This window comes from Dryobates pubescens, chromosome 12, assembly GCF_014839835.1.
Source record: "Dryobates pubescens isolate bDryPub1 chromosome 12, bDryPub1.pri, whole genome shotgun sequence".
NCBI lineage: Eukaryota > Metazoa > Chordata > Aves > Piciformes > Picidae > Dryobates > Dryobates pubescens.
Window position 1 is genome coordinate 22,157,511 of NC_071623.1, and position 24,279 is coordinate 22,181,789.

Sequence of the window (24,279 nt, forward strand, 5' to 3'; positions counted from 1 at the left end):
TCCTCTGACAAGCAAAGAATCTCAAAGACAACTAGTAAAAATAAAACAAAGCTTTCCTGCTCTACAGCTAAACACACTACACACAAAAACCTGCACACACACACAAACATATATAAAGGTTACAAAGGTTATTGTACTGCCTAGCACACACTTGTGCCCCTCTTAATTACTACCATTTTTACTGTTTGAAGAAATGTAATGAAAGCAGTGCCAGAGATATGATGTATATAATGTGTTGTTTTATTCCCCACTGGTTCCAGTACCACCCTCTTCAACAGGCAAATCCTTTCATGGCAGTGTCTGAAATTCTCTGGTGAACGTTGCAGTGCTACCACTCCCTGCTAAAACCAAAATGAATATACACCAACGTAGCACTAAGCAATATCAGTGCATCTTAGAACCAGGCAGTGAGAAATAAAGCAAATACCTTAATAGAAATGCAAAACATTCTTTTCACACCACTAAAGGAAATCTGCAAAGTTTGTTTAAAACTTCTATGGAATTAATGGCTTGTTTACTGCTGAACAGATGTTGTAATCAAAGCTCAAAGCTCTCAGTTTAAGGAGACATGCCTGCCACAACACTCTTAAGCATCACCCTATGAGGAGAGGCTGAGGGAGCTGGGATTGTTTAGCCTGGAGAAGAGAAGGATCAGGGGTGACCTCATTGCCCTCTACAACTACCTGAAAGGTGGTTGTAGCCAGGAGGGAGTTGGTCTCTTCTCCCAGGCAGCCAGCACCAGAACAAGAGGACACAGTCTCAAGCTGCATCAGGGGAAGTTTAGGCTCGAGGTGAGGAGAAAGTTCTTCATTGAGCGAGTCATTCATCATTGGAATGTGCTGCCCAGGGAGGTGGTGGAGTCGCCGTCCCTGGAGGTGTTCAAGGGGAGATTGGACGTGGCACTTGGTGCCATGGTCTAGTTGTGAGGTCTGTTGGGACAGGTTGGACTTGATGATCCTTGGGGTCTCTTCCAACCTTAGTTATACTGTGATACTGTGATCACTTACTGAGTATTTGGAGATTGCCTTCCTTAGATTTGCAGTCTCACAGTTCTACATTTTCTACCTGTGACTGAACCACAAACCACCACACAGAAGGAGGACTCCTATTTCTTATAAGACAAAGACATTTCTTACTTTTTTTGCAACAGTTATTGGATTTTTTTCTTCTAGTCAGGAGGCTGTGACAATAAAAGTCATAAACAGAACTTGAGCAGCCCTGAAACGTCTGTTACATGACTCACCAGAAAAAGACAATTTCAACCTGTATTCATTCCAGCAGGCCAATTTGTATTGCAATTGTTTGAACAAATTGTGTTCATAGGTGATGACGAGAAGGTGCAGCAGAGAAAGCCAAATATACACAGTAACTTCCAATATAAAAATCTGATTTTTAAAGAATGGTAATTTGAAAAGAAAGGAAAAAAGTTAGAAAAAAAAAGGAAACTATTACCTAATGAATAAATGTCTCTGATAAGAAGTAAGATAAAATAGCTCTGAAATAGTGTGTTTCAGTATTTTTGATTCACTGGCAAAGTCATAAAAGGAGGAGCAGACTGGAAGTATAATACTGGAAGCTGTAAAATGAAGCAGATTGCGCCATATGGTTATTGCTTCCTTTCAGCTGTGAATGCCGCTGTTTCATGGGCTGGATAGGCAGCATTCTCAATAATACCTCATCAAATACCATTAATAAAAAAAAACAGAGTATTTTTTTTGTTTGCTTGTTTGGTTTTAATAATAAATGCTAATGTTCAAGAGAGTAAGAAGTTGTTACTCATCCTTCCATCTGCTTGGGTGTTAGTTCGTACCCTGCACTGGTAGGCTGCATGTTGTATATTCTGTTCAGTTTTGGGCCCCTCACCACAGGAAGGACTTCACAGTGCTGGAGCATGTCCAGAAGAGGGCAACAAAGCTGGTGATAGTTCTGGAGAGCAAGTCTTATGAAGAACAGCTGAGGAAACTTGGATTGTTCAATCCAAAGAAATGAAGGCTCAGGGAAGACCTTACTGTTCTCTACAACTGCCTGAAAGGAGGTTGTAGAGAGGTGGGGGTTGGTCTATTCAAACAGGTAACAAGTGATAGAACAAGAGGAAGTGGCCTCAAGTGAGCAAGAGAAGGTTGGATTGGCTATTGGAATGAATTTCTTCACTGGAAATCTTACCAGGTATTAGAGTGGCCTGGCCCAGGCAGGTGGTGGAGTTCCCATGCCTGGAGGTATTTAAGAATCGTGTAGATACAGTGCTTAGGGATACAAGGACTCAACAGTATTAAGACTAATGATTAGATTCAATGTTCATAAAAATTACAGAATGCTAGGGGTTGGAAGGGACTGCAGAGATTGAGTCTGACTCTCTGCAAAGCAGGGCCACCCAAGGCAGGTCACACAGGAATGCATCCAGGTGAGTTTTGCATGATCTTAAAAGTCCTTTCCAATCCAGGCAATTGTGTGATCTGTGCATCTGGGTCTTCCTTTCCTGCCTGAGGATAAGAACCATTTCTTGACTTGGTGTTTCTTTACCTAAAGTCCCCTGAAGGGAATACCAAGCCAGCCATCGGATGCCTCCCACAGGGGCCATAGAAAAGCTCAGGTGTTACCTGCCCGGCAACAATGCAGCAGAGCCCAGGCACTCTGGGTCATGACAGGTCTGGCACAGCCTTTTTGGTTGAGCCCAGCGAATGCCAGCTAAGCTCTGCTCACAGTGCAGGATTGTGAAAACCTTGTTATGGGCAAGCATGAGAGCAACGAGAAAGACCAAGCCTTTGTCGGGGTAGGCACTGCAGGGGAAGCTGTTTCGCAGGCTAGTGAAGAGGCAGGACTACTAAAAGACAGAACTCACCCAGGAGAACGAAGACTGAGCAGCAGTTAAGGTCTACCTGTACAAGTACACATGTAACCTCAACAGAAACTTCCCCGGCGCTTTGCAAGGCGCCCCCGACCCCAGGCGCCCCGCCGGCCCTTCCCCCGCCGCACTGCGCACGCGCGCCGGCCACGCGCGCCTCCTGCCTCCCACAGCGCGGCGACGCGCCCGCGGCTGCCTCAGGCCGAGGCGCGCGACTGCGGCAGGCCGTGGGCTCCCTCCGCTGGTGAGCGGCGCGGGGGCGGGCCGCCTGCCTCGTCCATACAGGCGCTTCCTCTCCGTCGCCCCTCCCGCCCTTAGGACAGGGCGTCTGTCCTTGAACGGAGGATAAAAGCAGCCGTCCCTCCTCTTTCTTCTCTTGATCTGTTACTGCTGCTGCACGTCTGGGCCTGTGCTTGTCGCACCCACGGACCTGCGCCGCTGTGCGAGAGAGGGAAGGGAGGGCGGCGACGGGGACCAGGTGAGGCGGGGGCCCTGGGCAGTGGGACTCTGGGCTGAAGAGTGCGTATCCCGCTGCGGGGAGCCCTTCCCGCCCTGTATAAGAGCTTGAGAAGTGGAGGGGTGCCGAGTGGCCGGCTTCAGGTGTGCCTGTAATCGCTCCCGTTAGTCCTCACGGCGCAAGCACGTTTCTGGTGGGTAACCGGAGCGCTCGCGTGGGGTTGGCGGCTGGGGGCAGCCACTGGGGCTCTGGCGGAGCTGCGCGGCAGAGGGGCGGGACGCGCCGATTGATGCCGCAGCCCTCCTTGGCCTTGAGGGAGGAGGAGCTCCGTCTTCTCTCCCTGTACCTATGCCCACTGGGAAGAGCTGAGAACTGAATTCGCACGGGCCGGGAATCAAAATCCGCTCAGCCGGCAGCTGTCGGTGCTGTACATACAGAAGACAAACATAAAGAGTTTGATGCGGTTTTAAAAGAGTATATTAAAACCAAGTCTCTAGAGTTAAGAAAAAAATGTTCTTCTGATCAGTGTGCTGAAGTTTTAAAGTGTATTCACTGATTTTTTTAACTAGTAATGTGGGTTTTTATGTCCACGTGGAATTACATTCTTATCTTTGCCAGTCACCTAGAAGGAAAGATATCCCTAATGTATATATAAACTTAAAAATATATTAATAAGGTCCTATATAATAACCATAACCTGATTACTTAGTACTTGGATAAAAATCACCTGGAAAACATTTGGGATTGATCCAATCTTTTATCTATCCCCGAGTGCATCTCTTATCTCTTATCAGATGGGTCAGTGCAGAACAGCTGTATGTTACATGCAGAGTGTATGAACAGTGTTTACTTGTTAAACATAACCTAAATTTAACCAGTTTTTTTGTTTGGAAAGGAGGTCAGTGAAGGATACAGTCTAGTCCCCGATGCATTCGCAAAGGGAGACTCTAGCACTATGTATGTGGCATTTGCCTTAGGATTTTCATTAATAAAGAGAAGTTAGCTGATGCATAAATTGTGCATGCAGTTTGTATTACATTTTTCTACTTTTGATTTTACTTCACAAATTAGTTATGTTATCAATTGCTAAAGGTGTTCATTTTGCTGTCCCAAAATAGTTCAGAAGCACAGAGATTTCTGACAGAATGAAATACTACCTGCTATTGATCTGTTCTGAGTTCCAGATTTGTAACCTGACCTGGCACAAATGGAGGAGATTGGCCACTACGATGGGAGAGTCCTGCTGGGACACAAGAGTTAATAAAAATGGATCTGTAAGCTGAATGCTACTTCAGTTGTTTTCAGTGAAATACTGAAAGGGTACTATAATGAAATACTTTGAGAATGGACCAGGTAGTTGATCTTGAGGCACTGATGTATGTGAATAGAAAACTTGGTTGATGACTGAACGTAGGTGTAGAGAGGAAAAGAGAGGGATTTCTTTTGGTGAAGGTACTGCTCGACATAAAGCCTATTTCCAGTTTAGATTGCACTAAGTTTGCAGAAAGACCTTTTGGGAATTCTGCAGTGCAAACCTGACACAAACCAAATGTATGCCACCGTTGCTATACCAGGAGAAAACTATACTGTGAATTAATTTTAATTTATATTGTACTACTACTCCAGTAGTAAGGAGAAATGCAGATTTCTCTTTAGTCTGTAAAAGAGAATAAAAACTGCATACTGTTCTGAAATTTTGTAGGGATTTCTATATAACTTGAGTCCTGTAAGTTGTTTCAAAAAGCAAATTTAACATAGTTTTTATAAAAATGTGTTTATAGGTCACTGTTTATAATGTAGCAGAACCTGAAGAAATATAAAGTGGCTTTGTGTTATGCTGACTAACATCACAGGGCATCGGTTAGTGACACGTCAAACAATGATTCCAAGGATCCTGACGCTCTTTCCCCACATTTGTGGCAACAGAATGTTGTCAGGTTATAAACCTAAAAGCAGCATCAAGGACTCTTACAAAATTCTTGAGCTTGAGGAAGGATGTTCCCTTGATGATATCAGAAACTCCTATCGAAGCCTTGCCAAAAAGTACCATCCAGACAGCAGTGCTGCCACAGCTGATACTGCGGCATTTATTAAGGTGGAAGAAGCATACAGAGTTGTGCTCGATGATGTGGCGACCAAAACGAAATCAAGTGAGAATAATGAAGAGGAGGAAGATCTGTTCAAAACAAAATCGCCACAGCATAGACACTACTTGAGTTTTGAAGGCGTTGGTATTGGAACCCCAAGCCAAAGAGAAAAGCAATACATGCAGTTTCGAGTGGATCGTGCCACTGAGCAAGTGTTGGAGTACCGGAAGCAGAGACTTGAGAGCCAGTATGCTGGGAGCGACCTGATGAAAGCCAAAGATGTGAGGGAGAGCAAAAAGATGAAAATAACTCAGGCAGTTGAACGGTTGGTTGAGGACCTCATCCAAGAATCAATGGCAAAAGGAGACTTTGACAACCTCAGGGGCAAAGGAAAGCCTTTGCAGAAATTTTCTGATTGTCCCTATATTGACCCTATGACTCACAACTTGAACAGGATCCTGATAGACAACGGATACCAGCCAGAGTGGATCCTGATGCAGAAAGAAATACGGGAGACTATTGAGCGGTTAAGGAAGAATATAGTGGCATCTCAGAGTAAGCTTGGAGGGCCGATGACACCACATAGGCAGAAGCAGTGGAATCGTATTTGTGAGCAATTTAGAGAAGATATCAGGAAATTAAATAAGCGAGTTGACAGCTTCAATCTAGTTGTTCCTCTTCTGAGCAGACAAATGACGCACTTCAGCGCAGACAAAGAAATTGTTCGAGCACAAAAGACTTACGAAGCTTTGATGGAAAACAGAGAGGCTTCTAACTCAGACACAAAGGAAAATGAAGTGGAAAATGTTAAAAAGTTTGGATGGAAGTCTTCTCTGTTTAAGTGGTTAAACCTTACAGAGAAGTAAAGATAATACTAATTCACCTCTCTTGTCAAGATTTTCAATGCACTTTATTAATAGAAACTTGTAGCACTACAGAAATTTCAGTCACACTGAAAATGCCAAATCCAGCTGTGCACTGTTACACCTGTTACAAGTAATTGGATTGTCTGATGTGCATTTGCAGGTGCTTGATTTATTTGTGAATGTTGTTGAAGAACAAATAAATTCAGTTATGCTCTTGCACGTCATTTTGCTTCTGCTGAAATCAGAATAAAAGCTTGACCTTAGCAGAGAGTATGATCACTTTTGCCCTCTGTTATCTTTTCAAAAGGTGAAATTGGGGCACAGGAAGGACAACGTGGAAGCTGTGCTGTGTTGGTTTGACCTTTATCCTTTTTTGAGTAAATGCTTACAGTTGACTAATGAATTTTTAAAAAATACATTCATGTCTTCAAGGTTAAAATAGATGAGAATGGAGGAACCACAACTGTACTTTCTGTGGAAATCCATTTTTGTATCTGGTGTTTAATTGAGAAGGAGCCTCAGAAAGCATCCAAGCAAATAAGTAAGACTGGCCAAAACTGCGCCCTGGTTATAGGGCTTTTTGAAGGCAAAAAGAGGAGGCAATATTAATTTTTTAAAGTAGCTGCACCATTTAGATATTTTAGAATAGTGGCATGAGGGAACTTAGTGTGAATTATTGCTGTACTAGCAAAGTAAAGGCTATGGCTTGGAGAGTAGGAGAATCGCAGTGACACCAAAGCTTGATTCGTCTTTGGTAACCTTCAGTTCCCCATGCAATCTGATTTCCTTAGAGGATTTTGCCTTTGAAGAAAGTGTCACTGAATAGAGATCAGTATCTGTGTGGGTCCCGTTCCTCACTCATGCTGCTGTGACTCAGACTCACTGTCTCTACCTGTCTGGGAGATGTGCTGCATCCAGCCAGTCTGTAGGAAGGTGTCCCACAGGCTCTGGGTATGCCAGGGAGGGTCAATTTCCAATCTTAAGAATTTCAGAAATTAAAGCTAGATGATGCTCACAACCAACCTTGCCAGATGCCCTGGCACCAGCAGAGTCTCTGTTAATGAATCTGGGTTTGGGCAGGTAACAATGTGTGTGCTCGTTTGGGTCTTTGTGCTCTTGCTTATCTAGATGAAGTCTTAATATGTGAGCAGAGTGTTACATTTGTTAGTAGAATGGATTAATTGAAGCATCTTTTGTCAGAGGGTGTCATCTAGTAATATTGGATATAATGCATTTATTGGTAAACACTGCAGGTGTTTCTAGCCTTTGTGTTACAGCAAGTAAGCAATAATGACAGTGTTTGTGTCATGGTTTAGAAAATAAGATAGTTTCAGCTTCCTTTAACATACCTTTTTTTGATTTTTTTAAAATTTTTTTTTTTTAGGAATTAAGGTGGCAAAAGTAAAAATCATGGCCTTATGTGCAGACTGATGTACTGATCCTAGTCATGCCACTAGGATGCTTGTGATGTGACATGCTCTAGTATTAGCTGTTAGATCTCTGCTATTAGATCTTTTCTGATGAGATTCAGTTAAGAGAAAGAGATATGCTAGTGGTGCATGGAGCAGACAGTGAATCATAGAATCAATAAGATTGGAAAAGACCTCAGAGATCATCAAGTCCAACCTGTCACCACAGACCTCATGACTACAAAACCATGGCACCAAGTGCCATGTCCAATCCCCTCTTAAACACCTCCAGGGACAGTGACTCCACCACCTCCCTGGGCAGCCCATTCCAATGGCGAACAACTCTCTCTGTGAAGAACTTTCTCCTCACCTTGAGCCTAAACTTCCCCTGGTGCAGCTTGAGACTGTGTCCTCTTGTTCTGGTGCTGGTTGCCTGGGAGAAGAGACAACTCCCTCCTGGCTACAACCACCTTTCAGGTAGTTGTAGACAGCAATAAGGTCTCCCCTGAGCCTCCTCTTCTCCAGGCTAAGCAGCCCCAGTTCCCTCAGCCTCTCCTCGTAGGGCTTGTGCTCCAGGCCTCTCCCCAGCCTTGTTGCCCTTCTCTGGACACGTTCAAGAGTCTCAATGTCCTTCTTAAATTGAGGGGCCCAGAACTGGACACATACTCTTCAGTGGTTCTCTGAGTTTGCAAAGCTGGTAAAAATTAATGGGTGTCTTGCAGGTACAGGTATGAAGTACTGTATACAGTGGTGAAGTAGGAAGAAAATGTGCATGTGATCTGCCTTGATCTGCCATTTGCAAAGCTCTAGTCCAAATGCTCAGGAAAATTGAGTTACATGGCTCTCTTCTGTTTCTAGGAACTTGGAAAGAGTTTGGATTACCATCCTTTGCTTTGTGATATGGATAGGATTCTTTGAAATCATGGGTTAGACCAGGTGATAGCAGAAGGCTTTGACCTCATAACCTCCATACTCATTTTAGCAGCTGTGCATGTGAATGTTTATTTTAATAGCTTACTTAGGTAGTCTTGCTTTTAATGAAAACTCTAAATTCAACATACTTTTGTGGAAGTCCTTTGACACAGCAGTCTTGAAAAGATCAGATTTTGATTTTCTCAGTGATATACAGGAATTGGATCAGAAATGCTGTTTAAGCTAACCCCATGACAAATCTAAAAAGAGTTAATTGCAAATCAAATTCGTTGCACAAGAGTAAATAGAAACCAGATTGCAATAAATACATCCATGATGGAATCCAGTTTGGCTCCCAAGATAAGTGTCAGCAGTTTAAATATTTAAACATATATTTAAATATTTAAAGTTGCCATAACAGATGAGTCAGCATAAGGAGTGATTTTTATGTTCCTTTTAAAATTGCTTGATTTTAAATGAACCTGACTCTCAGTGCTTCAAATCAGCCTCACACTGCCTGTGATGAAAAACTGCCAGAAACAAAAATCCACTTCAGTGTTTATGGCAGTGATGATGAGAAAAATAATTTACATTTCTTTTCCCCAGGTGTGTGGAGGAGTGTATTTTTGCAGAGATCATCTTTATCTTCTTGTTGTTGCTGCTCTGAGCTCACAAAGTCTTAAGAGCAGTATTTAATCAGTACATTTAGAACAAGTGAAACCAAGAGCTGCATACAAATTAGAAAAGCCCTGGGGAGAACGGCCGTCAGAAGTAATTTTTCTGGCAGCAGACTTAATTGGAATTTGATAATGGCTACCTGATTCCAGCTACAAATGTGTTGCTTATTCCCATAACTCCTTGTGTGTTGGTTGAATTACCTTGCAGCTTGTGGCTTGAAAGGCTTGTCTAAGTGACATCTTAATAGGAAGACAAAATATTGTATTATTAGGATACATTAACTGAGGTATCAGCTTTTCTCAAGGTGAGGAGTATGTTTCTTGCCCAATAAACTGATGGCTCTTTCAGGTGCTATTAGCAAACTGTACAATTATATGTGTTAGTGCTTTCCAATAAAAGTAAGACATATAGCTGTAGGCTGGCTGAAATAGTGTCTCAGGCTGTCCTGTGAACCAAAGAGTTTCTATATAACCTGTAACTGTTGAAACCTGCTGAAACTTTGCTGTTTCTGAGCAGGCTGTTCTGTTTCAGGATGCACACGGAGTTACAGAGAACAGTGTTGACAAAGGAAGGGAAACGACAAGACATGCTCTAGGAGATGAAAGGCAGCTGGTTAACCCATATTCTCAGCAGGAAAAGTGCCACTTTGAGGGACAAGAGAGTATGTGGTGTCTCCCTTGAAGATATTTCCCTACCAGTTGTGTTTCCCTGGATGTGGCTACCATGTGGTTTACCTTCACACTGCTGAGATTAGCTGTCAAAACAGAAAGGGGGGTGTGTGTGTGTGTGTGGTGGTGGGTGGAAAGAGTGGTAGGAAGGGACTAGAGAGGAGCAAGTTGAGTAGGGGGAAAGCAAACTCTAATGTTTCCAGACAAGGGTGAGAAGATGCTGGCACATGTGTTAACAGTAGGCACATACAAATTGGTTATGACCAGCAAGGCAAGAGTTTTGCTACAAACATTTTCTTCATGGTGTGGTTCCGAGCATCACAAGTAAGAAACATCTGTTCCTACTGATCCTTTCTGCAGTGGATGGCATCTTCTCTGGGCCAGGTAAAGTGAGAAAGGAGGAATTTCAAAAGACCATCTTACCTTCAGACTTGGTGGAACACAGTGATCATGTAAAACTGAAAAGAAAAATAGCTGAGAAGAAGAGGGCCTTGGAGTACAACTTTTGAGTGGGATTTCACAGGGCCACAGCTTAACTGTCTTTTAACAAGAAACCTGAATGCTGCTGCCATTTGCTTGTACCCTTATATGCCTTTCTCAGAGTGCTTCTTTTCTTACTTGGTGCCCCATATTTCTCTTCTTTGAAATGCCTTCCTCTTTTGTTTATCCTGTTCCACTTGATTTCTCCTTCTCACTTTTCAGATTGATTCTGTACTATTCCCTCTTTCCAGAGTGTGACTTTTCAAGACTAATCATTTTCCTAACTTCAGTACTTAATTCAATTACAGCCTTTTCCATTAGTATCTCTGAAATCTTGACATCAGAGCTTTTATAATAGGCAACAGTCTGTATTTTATCGGAAGATGGTTCTCTTTAAAGGTGCTTCTGGTGCTAGTACGTCTCTCTTTCCAATGCTTTGGCAAGAAATAGGCCAAAAAAACAGGAGAACTGAACCCTGTATGTGAAAAGAATGAATATAATCCGCCTAAGAGCCAAAACTTTTTGTTTGGTAAGTTTTGGGCAACGTTCAAAACCGCATCACAAGCAGACAACTGTTCATGTCTGTTGTCCAGCCATAATATGTAGAAACGCTCTTCCTTCTCCCTGGCCGTGGCAGGTGTGGAGGAATTGTGGGGTGAGTAGTGCCAGTTAGGTCTCCCAGCTGGCTTGGCCCCAGCCTCTGCCAGCTCACTGCGTGTGAGAAATGGGAATGTGGCAGGCAAGAATGCGAACATCAGCAGGCTGCTAATGAGGGTGGCATACAGGTGGAGCAATTACTTCTTGGGCTGTGTTAAAGCTGGCTGGGAAATGAGGTGAAGGCAGGAAGAAATAATTCAGATGACTCTTTGCGGACAGTTGGAGGAGCACGGGATTGCTTATTAGTTCAGTTTGTACTGAGGCATAGGGCTGAGGTGTAACGACACCTAGTGAAGCGTGGGAGCTGCTTGAGCAACGCGAAGGTAAGCCACGCTGTACACTACTGGTGGGACGCTGCAAGGCGACCCGAGCGAAGCGTTTGGGGAGGCGACTGTAAACTGGCAAGACACAAACAGCCGCCGCTGGGAGGGCAGAAGAGAGGAGCGGGGCGGAGTGAGCCAAGCCGCGCCCCGCTCCACAGCGTCCTCCCCGCCCAGGAAGGAAAAGGGCGGAGCTTGCTCCGGCCTCCTCTGCAGTCTGTCGCTCCAGGCTCTGGCGTGGGCTGTGGCACCGGCCAATAGTGGCGCCCCGTCCTTACCCAGCCTCCTGTGACGTGCATCACTAGCTCCCGATTGGCGTGCGGCCACATCGCTCGCGAGTCCCCGGTCTCCGCAGGCGGAAGAGTCTCGCCCAGGACCGGGGGTACGTGCGGTCGTTGTTTTCCTGCCGCGCCGCTGGCGCCGGTGTGGGTGGGAGGCGGTGGAGCCGGGGGCTCGCTCTCTCGCGCGCGCGCTGGAGATGAGGGCGGCCGCGGCGGGGGCGCTGTGGGAGGGCAGCGCGGAACAACCGTTTCGGCGGCAGCGTGCGCGTGCCTCCCCCGGCCATCGGTCCTCGCGCGCCCCGGAACCGCCTCCTTTCGTCCCTCCTCGCTGAGGCGCGGGGGACCTTCCGCTGCCCCCTCCGCCCAGGGGACCAGCGGCTCGTCCCTCCACTCGCGCTCGCAGTCTGGGACGGCCCTGTCGGTCCCGGCCCGGTGCCCGGGGCTCCCACGTACCCCTCGGTGCTGGCCTAGGGCAGCGTGGAGAGGCCTTTCTCACCTCGCGCTTTGGGACCGGGACTATCCTGCCGCGTTCCTCTGCCTCTCACGCCGGCGCCGTGACCTTTTGTCGGGGCGCGGCCTCAGCCGCTGGGAGTTGGGGGCCTGTCTTCGGGTGCCGGAGTGGCCGAGGGGCAGCAGGGCTTGTCTCTTCCCGCCGCAGGGTTACGGTCAGGTCCTTCTCAGCTGGCATAATCCACATCCTGGAAAGGGAGCAGTGGTACTGAGCAGAATGTTCGAACCCCGTAGATGAAATCTAAACCAAATGCCTTATTTTTTCTAAGTAACGCTGCCCTCAGCATAGTGATTGCTGTCAGGACTTTGATTGCAGCGTTGGGATTCTACCTCATCTTGCCCCGTCATGGCTTGAGACCATTAAATAAATACTGATGCATATGGTCTGCTATTACGAACAAAAATAGGCCTGTGGTCAATTGCAGAATTGATCTTTTATTCTTCCTCTCTCAAGTCTTTAAACTTTAATAACATTGTTAATGAATCAATGCTGTAGATAGCATTCACATTGCTCTGAGCATCACAGATTTGTGGAAGGTGATTACCTGGGTAATAATTTTGCCACACAGCCTTATGTTTTTATTTGAATTTGTATAAAAGTTCCTTTCTGTCCTCCTCTTGTCTTTGTATAGCACTTAAAAACTAGACAGTGTAGTACAGTGCTGTGATGTATGGGGAATGAGAAGTGAAACTGCATGTAATTACCAAAATGAGTGAGTGGTCTGAAGATCCCCCTTAAAAAAATTCAGTGACCTGAATAGAAAATATTCACATAAGCTTCTTACAGTGAACATGCCAAATGCATTTTCATAGTATGTGCATAAAGGGAAAAGTATGTGGCTTAAAGCATATTCTGATTGATTAGTTGAGGAAGGTACTGTCATCTTTGAGGAAAGCAGGCTTTTCTTCTTGGCCTTATATTTCTTCTCTTTCCCTGTCTTTCTTCTCGGGAAATGGGAGGATATGCATTCTTTGCTAAGCCTGATGATATTCCGGGGCCCCTGCACAGCTTGAGGCGGTTTTCTGTTTGTATTTTCTTGCAACTACTTTTAATACTTTATTCAAGTGAAATCAGTTCATTGTGGGAGAAGAAGACTGATTTTTTCAGATGAAAATTTTAAATTCTTGTGTTTTCACTTGATTTCTCTGAGTAATAGGCTGGTTGTTTTAACCCGAGTGCTGGTGTTCACCGAGTATTGTTTTTACAGCAAGTATAGCTGCCTTCAGTCACCCGTTTGTTCTTGCAAGTGTTCTTGTGTTTCTGTTTGTTGGGCATGAGAGAGAAATGTTTCCTAAGAACAGTGGGAGAACCTGTCTGGCCTTGGAAAAGGGGAGGAGGCAGATTGTAGGAAGGACGTTGAAGGACAGATAATGCAAGGGGTTGTTTTACTTGTTTCCTTGCTGTGAAGTATGTGGCTATAAAAGTTTAAAGCAAGAGAGTGAATTTTGTACCTTTATTCAGGTAAGAAAGTCCAGCTGAAAGCATCTGTCTTCATCAGGTTTTTTTTATCTGTAGTAGGATATAATTGGGCTAAACCCTATGTATGTGTCCATATTTACCCATACGAGGATAAACTTCAGCTCTTGTGGCCTTAGTGGAGGCTCAGCTTCACAATATCACTGGTCTTTCACAGTTGAAGCATAGCATATTTTCTTCCATTTTTGGTAGGGGTGCTGAGAGCTACATTCACATGAAGCGTTGTCATAGACTGAAGGAATGGTTTGGGTTCAAAGCTCATCTAGTTCCAATTCTCCTGCCATGGGCAGGGACATCATTCGCTAGCCCCAGCCAATCTGACCTTGAGCATTTTCAGTGGTGGGACACCCACAACTTTCCTGAGCAACATTTTCAGTGTCTCCTCACTGTAAGCATAAATTTGTTTCCCTTACATCCCATCTGTACCTGCCTTCTTTCAGTCCTTCTGCTACAGGCCCTGGCAAAAACTCTCTCCATCTTTCTGATAAGCTGCCTTTGTGTACTGAAAGGCTACAATAAGGTTTCCCTGGAGCCTTCATTCTCCAGGCTGAACAACTCAAAACTCTCAGCTTTTCCTAACAGGAGAGATGTTCCAGCCTTCCCACATGGAAGGCCCCAATCTTTGTGGCCCATCTCTGGGCTGATTCTAGGCAACTCCATAGCTGAACAGAGTACTTCAGCTGGGGTCTCAGGGGAGCAGAGCAAATCAGGAAAGTAGCTTCCCTTGACATGCTCATTGTTGTGCAGCCCGGGTTACAGCTGGCTTTCTGAAGTGCAGTTGTGCATTGCCAGCTCTTGTCCTTTTTTTCCACAGGGCTGCTCTCGTTCCATGTGTCCCCAAGTCTGTACTGATATTGAGGATTGTCTCAGTGCAGGGTTTGCATGGGCTTTCTCCTTAAGCCTGTTAAGGTCCCTTTGGAGGGCATTCTTCTGGCATGTCAGTGTACTTTTTCCCTCTAGCATATTGAAACCAGTACTGCATAACAGCTAGGTGTTCAGTTAAGAGCTTGTTTAATTAACAACAGGCCAACCTGACACTTGACTTGGCTCTGTGCTGTCTGTCCTTCCAGTATGATCAGCACTGTGCATACCTTTTAAATGAGAGTACAGCAGAGTTGCTGGTTGAACTTCAGTTTAGGTGGATGAAATGTTTTGACATCCCTGCAGTCTACTTCCCCATATCACTTTTTATGGAGACCCCGCAGCCCTTTTATGTTGAAGCCTCTACATGTAGGTGCCTTCAGTTAGGTGTGCATTTGATCAGAAATAGAATTGGCCTCTCAGAGAGAGGGGTGCCCACACACTGGTCACAGAATGTACATGCTCTCAGTAATGTTGAAAGAAGTGGTGTACCACTGCTTTGTAGTCATCTGTCTTTGAAGTCTGTACGCTATGTCATTAGTGACAGGAATGTTTCATTTTACTGTTAGGTGGGGCTCTTCTGAAATAACCTCTGTGAAAGATTCCTTTGCAGAATTCTGAATGACATCTGTTTATGTTTAGCTAATTTTAGAAAAGGGGCAGCCTCATTCACACCTCTGTTTACTGAGGATGGTATCCTTGTGTGCCTGCTCTCCACTGAGCCTTCCTTGTGAAATCAGTGCTGGTTTCTGGCATGGGACATGTGCAGAAATAATTCTAGACTATTTGCCTGTGTTCTGTTCCAAGTTCGATGCACAGTATTTCTCCACGTTTATTAACTTACTCCAGAGAGGGGATTAGAGGAAGTGGAGACTTCTGTCATCAGTTACTGGTATTTGCTTTAGAAAGACCACCAGCAGATGGTAGTTAATCTATTCACATTATATAGGGTGCTTCTCTCCTCCTGAGTAGAGAGGTAAGATTAATACTGTCTCACAAACCTGCACTTTTCTTTAAGTGCCAAAACTATGATTTCTGATAAAATAGCAGGCTTTGGCAGAAGGTTGCCCTGTATTATAGAAGGTATATGTATATATAAAAGTAAATTAACTTTTTCTACTCTTCCTCTCTTCACTGATTTGTCACTAATGCAGTTGTGAAAACTCCATTTGATATCCAATACAACTGACTGCAGAGAGAGGTTTTGGCTCAGATTTGTAAAGTGGGAAAACGCTTCTGTTTTGTCACCCAGCATTTCAAAAATGCCTAATAATTAGGAGAGAGGTTTGTGCAACGTGTGGCATCCATAACTGTTATCAGTACTGACTTTGTGAAGTTGAAAGAAGTTTTGCTAGGATGAATGCTAGTCAGTTTTTTGATTGGAAGTTGGCTTAATTATATTAGCTAATAAACCAAACTATCTGTCCTCTTCAAATAACAAAAAGGACTCTCTTCTTTTCATTTTGTTTCAGCCTTTTGGAACCAGAGCAATTTTACAGAAGCAATAAGATTTCTTTCATTAAGTCATGCAAGAATTTAACAGTCTATGTCTTAAGTAGCACAGAAGGGTATACCTGAAATAATTTTTTCCACTGGCTTTTTTTGACCTGCTTTCTGAATTAGAGCCAAACTTTACATCATGCTTGAAGCAAGTGTAGAATTTCTCTGTGTAGAATTTCTTCCTAACCTCCAGCCTAAACCTCCCCTGGTGCAGCTTGAGACTGTGTCCTCTTGTTCTGGTGCTGGTTACCTGGGAGAAGAGACCAACCTCCTCCTGTCTACAATCTCCCTTCAGGCAGTTGTAGAGAGCAATAAGGTCTCCCCTGAGCCTCCTTCTCTCCAGACTTACTCCCTTTTACTCTGTTAGGAGCGCTCTATATTATCTATCTGAAAATATTGGTATCTTAAACAAGATTCCTTGCCCTGACTGAAAGACCAAGTTCTGGTCTGCATATGGAGTCTTGGTGTGTGTTAATTTTTTTTTAACTGCTAATGCCAGAGAGAGGATTTTGGCTTGAAGATGAAGCTTTGATTTAAAGAGTCGCTTTTTCACTTGCTTTTGTTTTTGTTCCACACAAACAGTGTATACCATTTAATTTATTTTCTGTTTTACATATGATGATTTATATATAATACATAAAGGCTTGGGTTGTGTGAGGGTTTAGTTTTGTAATTCTGTTTGTAAGCTAGTGTGTGTTTGGTTTTAATTACAGCTCAATATAGAATCTGTAGCGTGTATGGAATGCTTCATTCTGCAAAAGCAAAACAAAATGCCAAATAGATTGTGAGAATGAGAATTGGCAAACATCTGAAGGTTTTGCAACTTTGTAGTAAATGCATCTTTGACTGTGTTTCAGGATTTAGGACACAGCTGTTCATGGAAAAATTAATGTATAAGTACAAAATAAGGAGGACTATCTAATTGTGAAGGAAATGGCGGGATTCCTAGACAACTTCCGGTGGCCAGAATGTGAGTGCATTGACTGGAGTGAAAGAAGAAACGCCATCGCTTCAATAGTTGCAGGTGTACTGGTAAGTTCTGAAAGGCTGTGAATCAGAGCTCTGCTGACACATTTGGAAGGGTGACAAACAGTTATGGTCCTGTTTCAAACGTAGTGAGGTCTCACTCTTAACTGCACCTCAACCCAATCTGTTTCTTTGAAGTTTTTTAAAGTGTAATTGTTACAAAGCTAACAGGTCACATAGCTTTGCATTTTGTCTGGTAAAGATGTACCAGTTCTGCTGCATCTTCTCTAAAAAGAGGATTGACATTCCTAGTGAATGGTTTTGATGATTAGGTATGTTGGAACACCTGTGTTATCCTATGTTATGCATAGTTTGTATCTCTTCTGCTTAGAATCTGGATTCTTGTTCTTAAAGCTGTACAGGTGTCAAGGGTTAAGGCTGGACCAGCTACTAGTGAGTGGGAGGAAGAAAGGGAATTAAGGTAGAGAGATTTATGGATTGGAAAACTAAAACAGATTTAATGAAAATAACATTAAAATTAACTAGATATATACAAAACCAATATTGAATCCAACCCCCATAAATGGCAATTACAGCACCCTCACCTGCTGTGGGCAGGCACTGGGGAAGACCCAGACTCAGCGGCAGATGTGGGAACTGGATTCAGGAATGTACAGGTTGGGATCAAAGGCAGAATGGACAGAGGCCTCCTTGGATGCCAACCATGGAAAAAGAGACTTTGACCCTTGTGATTGCTCAGCTTTAGACTGGTGGTGATGTATATGGAATGGAATCTCTTGTGGGTCAATTTATGGTCCCTTGTCCTGTCTGCTTCTCCCTGCAGTTGTAACTTCCTGCTTTATGGCAGCCCAGGGTGGGACAGAGGATTTAGCAATGATGTTGGTCTCTGTAGCAGCAAGTGTAAGCAATGGCCTTTCTGCATACCAGTCCTTAGTAGTTAACTGTAAACATCAAGCTGCACCACTTCTAGAAGCAGACACTGTCTGTGAAAATGCACTGTTACCTTCAGAAAGTGCAGTTACTTAGAAGAGGCTGAGCTGAAAAGATCACTGAACAGAATGAGTTCTGTTCTAACTCAAATCAGGACAACAGGGAATTTAAGCATACAGCAAAACTTTATTTGAAGAGAAAATGTGACTAATGCTCCTCTGAAAATGTCACTGTTAAGGTTTATGCAGAACTTGCATAGCAAATGTAGGCTCTGACTTTAAATTAGCAGTTTTCTGGAATAGTTTGTACAATTAAACATTTGCCATGTTTTGTCTGCCTTTCCCTGCACTCTTCCAGCCTTGTGACGCTGTTCTGTTGTCTCTCTAGTTTTTCACAGGTTGGTGGATAATGATAGATGCTGCAGTAGTTTACCCTAAGCCAGAACAAATGAACCATGCCTTCCATACCTGTGGGGTGTTCTCAACACTAGCTTTTTTCATGTAAGTCTGTAGAAAGTGAGTTCTTACTTAATAAATGTCAACTGTTACACACACTTTTTACTGGACAACATGGGATGTGATAAAACTTTATCACTTGATTATAAATTACTTAGGAGCAATTTTTCTGCATGGCAATGTAAAGGCCTTTTGTCTTTTTACCTCTGGCCTTTGTTTCTGATAATAATCTATTGATTCAGTTGTTTGGGTGGTGTTGGATTGGTTGATGGGTTGGACGTGATGATCTTGAAGGTCTCTTCCAACCTGGTCTGGTCTGGTCTATTCTATTCCTATTCTATTCCTAGTCTATTTCTATTCTATTCCTAGTCTATTTCTATTCTAGTCTATTCCTAGTCTATTTCTATTCCTATTCTATTCTATTCTTATTCTATTCTATTCTACACTGTCTAATCAACTAACCCATGGCACCAAGCACCCCATCAAGTCCCTTCCTAAACACCTCCAGTGATGGCAACTCTACCACCTCCCCCAATATTTCAGTCCACCAGGAATATTTCAGTCATGCAAAGGGACCATTATTTCATGGTAGCAACAAATAAGGGGTTTGCTTAAAATCCAGTTGGAGATGTTCCACTGAGGGACAAGGAATGTGACTATACAGAATGCCAAGGAATTTTTCCAGAATTTATCACATCTTAAAAAAAAAAAAGAAGGGCAAGCTACCCTTTGGCTTGTAACTTATAAACTGATTTTCTCATAATCTGAAATGTATGCACTTTTTTTTTGTTCCTAGGATAAACGCTGTATCAAATGCACAGGTGAGAGGAGACAGCTACAGCGATGGATGTTTAGGAAGAACAGGTAAGTTAAAAGTCATGCTGAGTTCCAAGACTGAATGATTTAGGAGGTGTGTGTTTCGTTTTGTTTTCCTAAGTGATGGTTAAACACGAATCAGAAGTTAAGGAGCAGAGAGAACTTCTGCCAATTTCTTTACAAAATTAATACTTGGAGGTAAGTGTTGCTTTGCTAAGAAGATGAGCTTAGATCATTTGACACGTGTATATCTTGAATACCTAAGCTTGGAAGAAGTGAATTTCTGCCTTGTGGTAGGCTGTGGAACAGGCATTTCTTAGGACTGCCTTTTGTTCGAGTGTATTGCAAACACTGTGTCTTCCCTGTGTCACCTACTGTGTGGTGTCTGTGGACCTGCTGTTCTCGCTCTGCTTTCATTTGTAATTCCTTTACTGTTTCTCATGTGGATCCCCGCGTCTGTTCTCTTGTGACTTGTAGAATGCCTCACTGGAAATCTTGGTAGGATGTAATGATCTTTTTTAACTAGCATATGATGCCTTTTTTTTTGTCTGTCTTTCATAAATGGGCTTCAGAGAATCTTTGCACAGAAATATTTTCCTTTCACATGAGTGAGCAGGTTGATTATTTTTAATGGTGGTGTCTTCCTTTTTCAGCAGCTAATATCTAGCTATGGTGCATGTTGCCTACCTGCTGAAGTCAACACAGGAAGCTTTTTTTATGTACCCCATTGGAATGCCCCTTCACCCCAGAAACACCGTTATCTTTGGCAAAGGACCACATCATTAGCCCACTTCAGTTGTGTTAAATGATGTTGTAGCTGTGCCTGCTCACCGAAATAAGGGGAACCCCTCTATTATGTGTTTTACTAGAGAAAGTAAATTCTGGTTTATCTTGTCCTTGATAAAGGGATTAACCCTTTACCTTTGTGCCTTCAGCAAGATAACATACTGTGTCATAGTAGAGTAGTTAATAGTCTACATGGTTCTCAGAGGTTTTAATGTTCCCTGCAGGTGCTCGTGTCTGGCTCTTCATTGGCTTTATGCTGATGTTTGGTTCACTTATTGCTTCAATGTGGATTCTTTTTGGAGCATATGTTACACAGAGTAAGTTTGTTTATTTTCACATACAGAAAAATACTTTTGCTGTCAGCCAAAAGGCAGAAAAATCTATAAGAATGGAAGTGTGTGGTCTTCTCTTGTCAGAGCCATACTGTCTGGTTTTGTAGTCAAAGAATGATGCTATGAAAAATGTTTTTCATACAACCTTCCAGTGCAAAAGAACTTAACATTTCCTTTGTTACTTTGCAGACACTAATGTTTACCCTGGATTAGCAGTGTTTTTCCAAAATGCATTGATATTTTTCAGGTAAGTTATCTGGACAAATTTCCACTCATCCAAAGGGGTATCTGACTTACCTTCTTCCATGCACATTGATACTTCTGGAAAATAAGCTCCAAAAACTGGAGGCTGACTCCAGGCTTGGACCTTCCACAGTGTGGAGTTGGCTCTCAGTGCAGGACCCTCTGTATTTCAATTTATTGCCCATCCTGGCCTCTATTTGAGGAGGGTAGCCTGTAAGCCAAAGGGACCTCTTGGGTCACTGAGTAAACTGACCTTGTACAAGACCTGCTGTGATACTATTCAATGCATCAACTGTGATCAAACAGTTTCTTAAAAACAATGTAAAAAATTTTTCTCTGATACTTTTTTCTACTGCCTTTGTTCTGTTGCTTGGAAGCACAGTTTTCTTTGCTCCTTCTTGGCCCATGAGAGGCTCTCCTTTCCCCTCATGCTCCTGTTAGTCTACCTTTTTCTGGTCCCACTGAATTTACAGGTGTGGAACGAGCATGACCAAGGATGTAGGCAGCGTTCTGTACGAGGCACAGTCAGTATTGCTGGATAATGGCAGTTATGCTTTCATCTCTGTACTACAAATACCTTGGCAGCACTAGGTGGGAGATCCTCTTGCCCTTTTTCCAGCTGTTTCATACCAATGGCTTAACTATCTGAAAAGTGATACACTTGCATCTGCTCCTGCTGGATGAGCTTTGAGTTGTGAAGAGTGATTTTGGTGGGTTTTTTTTCCTTTAAGAGCATGATAGTACATTTGGATTATTATACTCAAATACATTTCTTTCATTGTGCTTATTAAGTATACCATATTCCCCTTTGAAACTGTCTGTGCTTGTAGTAACTCTTTTTATGTGTATAATGCATTCTGCAATCCATTAATTTTACTAGTTAATAAAAGCCAATTAAAGCATGAAACAATGTAACTTCCAAAACATTCACTAGGAAAGTTCACATCACCTCCTCTTTGGTAAGTTTTCACACACTTAAATTACAGAGCTGACTAGTTTTCCTCTAGGACTGTGTCAAATGTTTTGCAGTGAGCTAAACTGACTCTGCTGTGCTTCCCTGTTTGGAAAATCAGCTGTGTTCTTGCCAAAAATAGAAGTTCATAAATCTCTGTTGTAGTCTGGCACATGATTGAAATGGGATACTGAGGGAGGCAGACTTTTGAGATTGGTTATGCCATGCCTGAAATCTTTAGTCTTACTTCAGTAGTTCAATGGATTTCCTGAAGCTGCTTTTTGGTTCTGAAAGTGTCTTCACTGATTTTCTATGGTACTCTGTATGTAGATATATTTTAGGGTTTGCTTGTTTTCATTTGTCTTCTTGTGTAATCTAAAATTTGTTTTCTAGGTGTGAACTGAGAGACAAATTACAACTTGTTTGTTTGTTCTGGGAGGGTTTATTTTGTTTTATTTTTAAAAAGAGCTTTTATCCCCCCCTTGCACTTCAGGCAGCAACAGTTAAGTCCATCCATTGCTGTAGAGTCCTTTCCCTAGAGCAGAACAGGGTCAATCAGGGATGCTCTTCTTGGTGTCCTTATCCAAAACTTTTGTTTTTGATTGAGTCAGATTCTCTTCCATCAGTGTAATTCTCTAATGTCTGTGCTCCCTGAACCATGTGTCTCCTTCAAGATTTTAGCTTCAGACCTGGTTGTTACTTCATTTCTTTTACTTAGTTTAACATGCTGTTAGTAGTTCTCTGCTTCATTGTCCAGCTGACTAGCTTGTTTTACTTACCATTTGTTACTGTGGGTTTGTCAGTGTTCCTCATTTCCCTCCCTCGTCATTCTCATACGATTTAGCATGACCATGGCCTTTGCTGCCACCTGTTTGTTTGCTAGAAGAAAGGAATAATTTGTGTGATAAGGACCAATAGGGAAACCATGCTTGGTTTGTTCCCTCAACATTGTTTTAAATATTTGAATTTTATTTCTGGCAATCTGTGATAGCATCCAAGCTTACAAAAGGCATTTGGGAAATCACATGGCAGTTTGGATCTCACTTATCCACCACTGGCTCAATATACTTTAAGATTTGCTCATAAAAAATTAATTGCTTAGATACTCTCCTAGGATGATGCATTATGTTCAGCTGATTGCCAGATGGCAGGCTGAGAGACTTGCTGCTCTGTGACTTGGTGGTTGGGTCCTAGGATCTCAAATACTAGAACTCTTCCTTTCAGAAGGGCAGCTGCTTGTACTGTGAGACTGGCAGGTTTTGTATCTGAGCAGTTGCTTCAGCTGGATCCTGTAATTTTTCAGTGCATAGTAAATGAAATAGAAGTACAAAACTGAGATACTGACTTGAATACAAGCTCTGGTTACTGGAGGGATGTTGATTTGTGGTTTGGATAGTTTAAGATTCTAAAGGTACTATCAAAATTACCTTTTCCACCCTGTGTATGGTCTGACTTCTTTCTTTCTTTGTTTTTTTTTGTTTTTTTTTTTCCCTTTCAGTACTCTGATCTACAAGTTTGGGAGAACAGAAGAGTTATGGGGATGAGAGATCACAAATAGCATTGTCTGTTCCACGGTGGTTATGTCGTACTATGTATGTAGATATATATACATTTATTTGTTCTTGTTTTGCTTTCTAGACTGAACTGAGACAAATTACAGTCTCTGTAATAAGCTCCCTCTTTTCACAGGACAGATTTGTGAATATGTATATATGACTGTATATATCTTAACAAGGGAATGTCAGGCTTCCTTTCTGAAATCTTGAGGCAAATTTCTTCAAGTACATGGCTTTCCATCAACTCCTAAGAGCTGATCTTCCAGACCCTCACATGTCAGAACCTTCAGCAGGACTCTTTGTGATCAAGCAGAATAACAACCTGTACCCTGTAAACGGGGTCATTACTTTTATGTATAGGTGAACTACAGCCAGTTGTGCAAGGGCTGCCTGTGTAACCTGAAGGAGCAGTCAGCAGGTGGAAGTGACCCAGCTAAGCCTGTCTTTAATGAGGGTAAATTCTATTGTATGCTGGGACAAGAGCTGATTTTAACAATTTTATGTAACTCATCAGAAAAATACAAAGTAGCTGGGTTTAGTTTGGGGGTTTGTGTTTGTTGTTGTTTTTTTTTCCTGTAAAAGATTCTGAGCTTTTTTAAACAAGGCCCTACGTTAAGCAGGTTTTGCATGGTAAAGCAAACTGATCCTGACTCAACAGCTGTAGCACAAATTCCATTTGGTAGCACCACAGTTCTTAGATTTCCAGTGCTGTTCAGTATAATGCATACCAATTAGTGTTCAATGTATTTACAAGTATTGGAATTAAAAAACCCCCCAAACCAACATACTGATGCCACTCATACTTAAGGATTACAAGGAATAAATGAGAGTCAGGCTAACATCTTTAGGCTAGCATTTTTTTGCTTCAGGGGAAGCTTTTTGCTGATCAATGGTTAGCCTGCTACCTTCTCTGTTCAAAAGGTGAGCATTTCACATGGGGATATAGCAGAGCTATTTATTGCTCATAATCTTACATTGAAATAATTGCCAGTTTTAGGACTGCCATTTGTCCCACTTAAAGTGTATTTATCTCCTCAATTTCCTGGGCACTTTTTGGGAATGCTTCCATTACTGAAATCCAGTTTCCTGTAGCTGGAGAACACAGAAAAGGAGGAACAATCATGTTTTATAGCTTTGGACTGATCTTGTAGGTTCATCTTGCTGTTGGTGATGACTTTATCTTAGGAGTTCTGTGTTTTTTAAAGCATTTTGAATCT

The 24,279-nt window shown here is 42.7% G+C and overlaps 2 protein-coding genes across 3 annotated transcripts; both read left to right on the forward strand.

Moving 5' to 3' along the window:
* The first annotated feature begins 3,039 nt into the window (after positions 1 to 3,039).
* Positions 3,040 to 6,638, forward strand: DNAJC28 (DnaJ heat shock protein family (Hsp40) member C28). 2 transcript variants are annotated; one of them, XM_054166037.1, is made up of 3 exons: positions 3,040 to 3,320; positions 4,484 to 4,573; positions 5,081 to 6,638. In XM_054166037.1, exon 3 carries the CDS (start codon positions 5,134 to 5,136, stop codon positions 6,250 to 6,252), a length of 1,119 nt encoding a protein of 372 aa, XP_054022012.1. In that variant the 5' UTR covers positions 3,040 to 3,320; positions 4,484 to 4,573; positions 5,081 to 5,133; the 3' UTR covers positions 6,253 to 6,638. The 2 variants fall into 2 exon arrangements, with proteins under 2 accessions (XP_054022012.1, XP_054022011.1); XM_054166036.1 differs by having other exon boundaries at positions 3,266 to 3,320; positions 4,418 to 4,573.
* Positions 6,639 to 11,656: 5,018 nt separating this feature from the next.
* TMEM50B (transmembrane protein 50B) lies at positions 11,657 to 23,626 on the forward strand. Its single transcript, XM_009907378.2, has 7 exons — positions 11,657 to 11,758; positions 16,863 to 17,037; positions 18,310 to 18,422; positions 19,174 to 19,241; positions 20,204 to 20,296; positions 20,501 to 20,558; positions 23,005 to 23,626. The coding sequence occupies exons 2-7, from the start codon at positions 16,939 to 16,941 to the stop codon at positions 23,048 to 23,050; spliced, it is 477 nt and encodes a 158-aa protein (XP_009905680.1). The 5' UTR covers positions 11,657 to 11,758; positions 16,863 to 16,938; the 3' UTR covers positions 23,051 to 23,626.
* Positions 23,627 to 24,279: the final 653 nt, after the last annotated feature.

Coding starts and splice junctions, on each gene's coding strand:
- TMEM50B (XM_009907378.2), top strand. CDS start 16,939: ATGGCGGGATTCCTAGACAACTTCCGGTGGCCAGAATGTGAGTGCATT. Junction 19,242..20,203: donor TGGATGTTTAGGAAGAACAG/GTAAGTTAAAAG, acceptor TGTTCCCTGCAG/GTGCTCGTGTCTGGCTCTTC. Junction 20,297..20,500: donor TGGAGCATATGTTACACAGA/GTAAGTTTGTTT, acceptor GTTACTTTGCAG/ACACTAATGTTTACCCTGGA.
- DNAJC28 (XM_054166037.1), top strand. CDS start 5,134: ATGCTGACTAACATCACAGGGCATCGGTTAGTGACACGTCAAACAATG.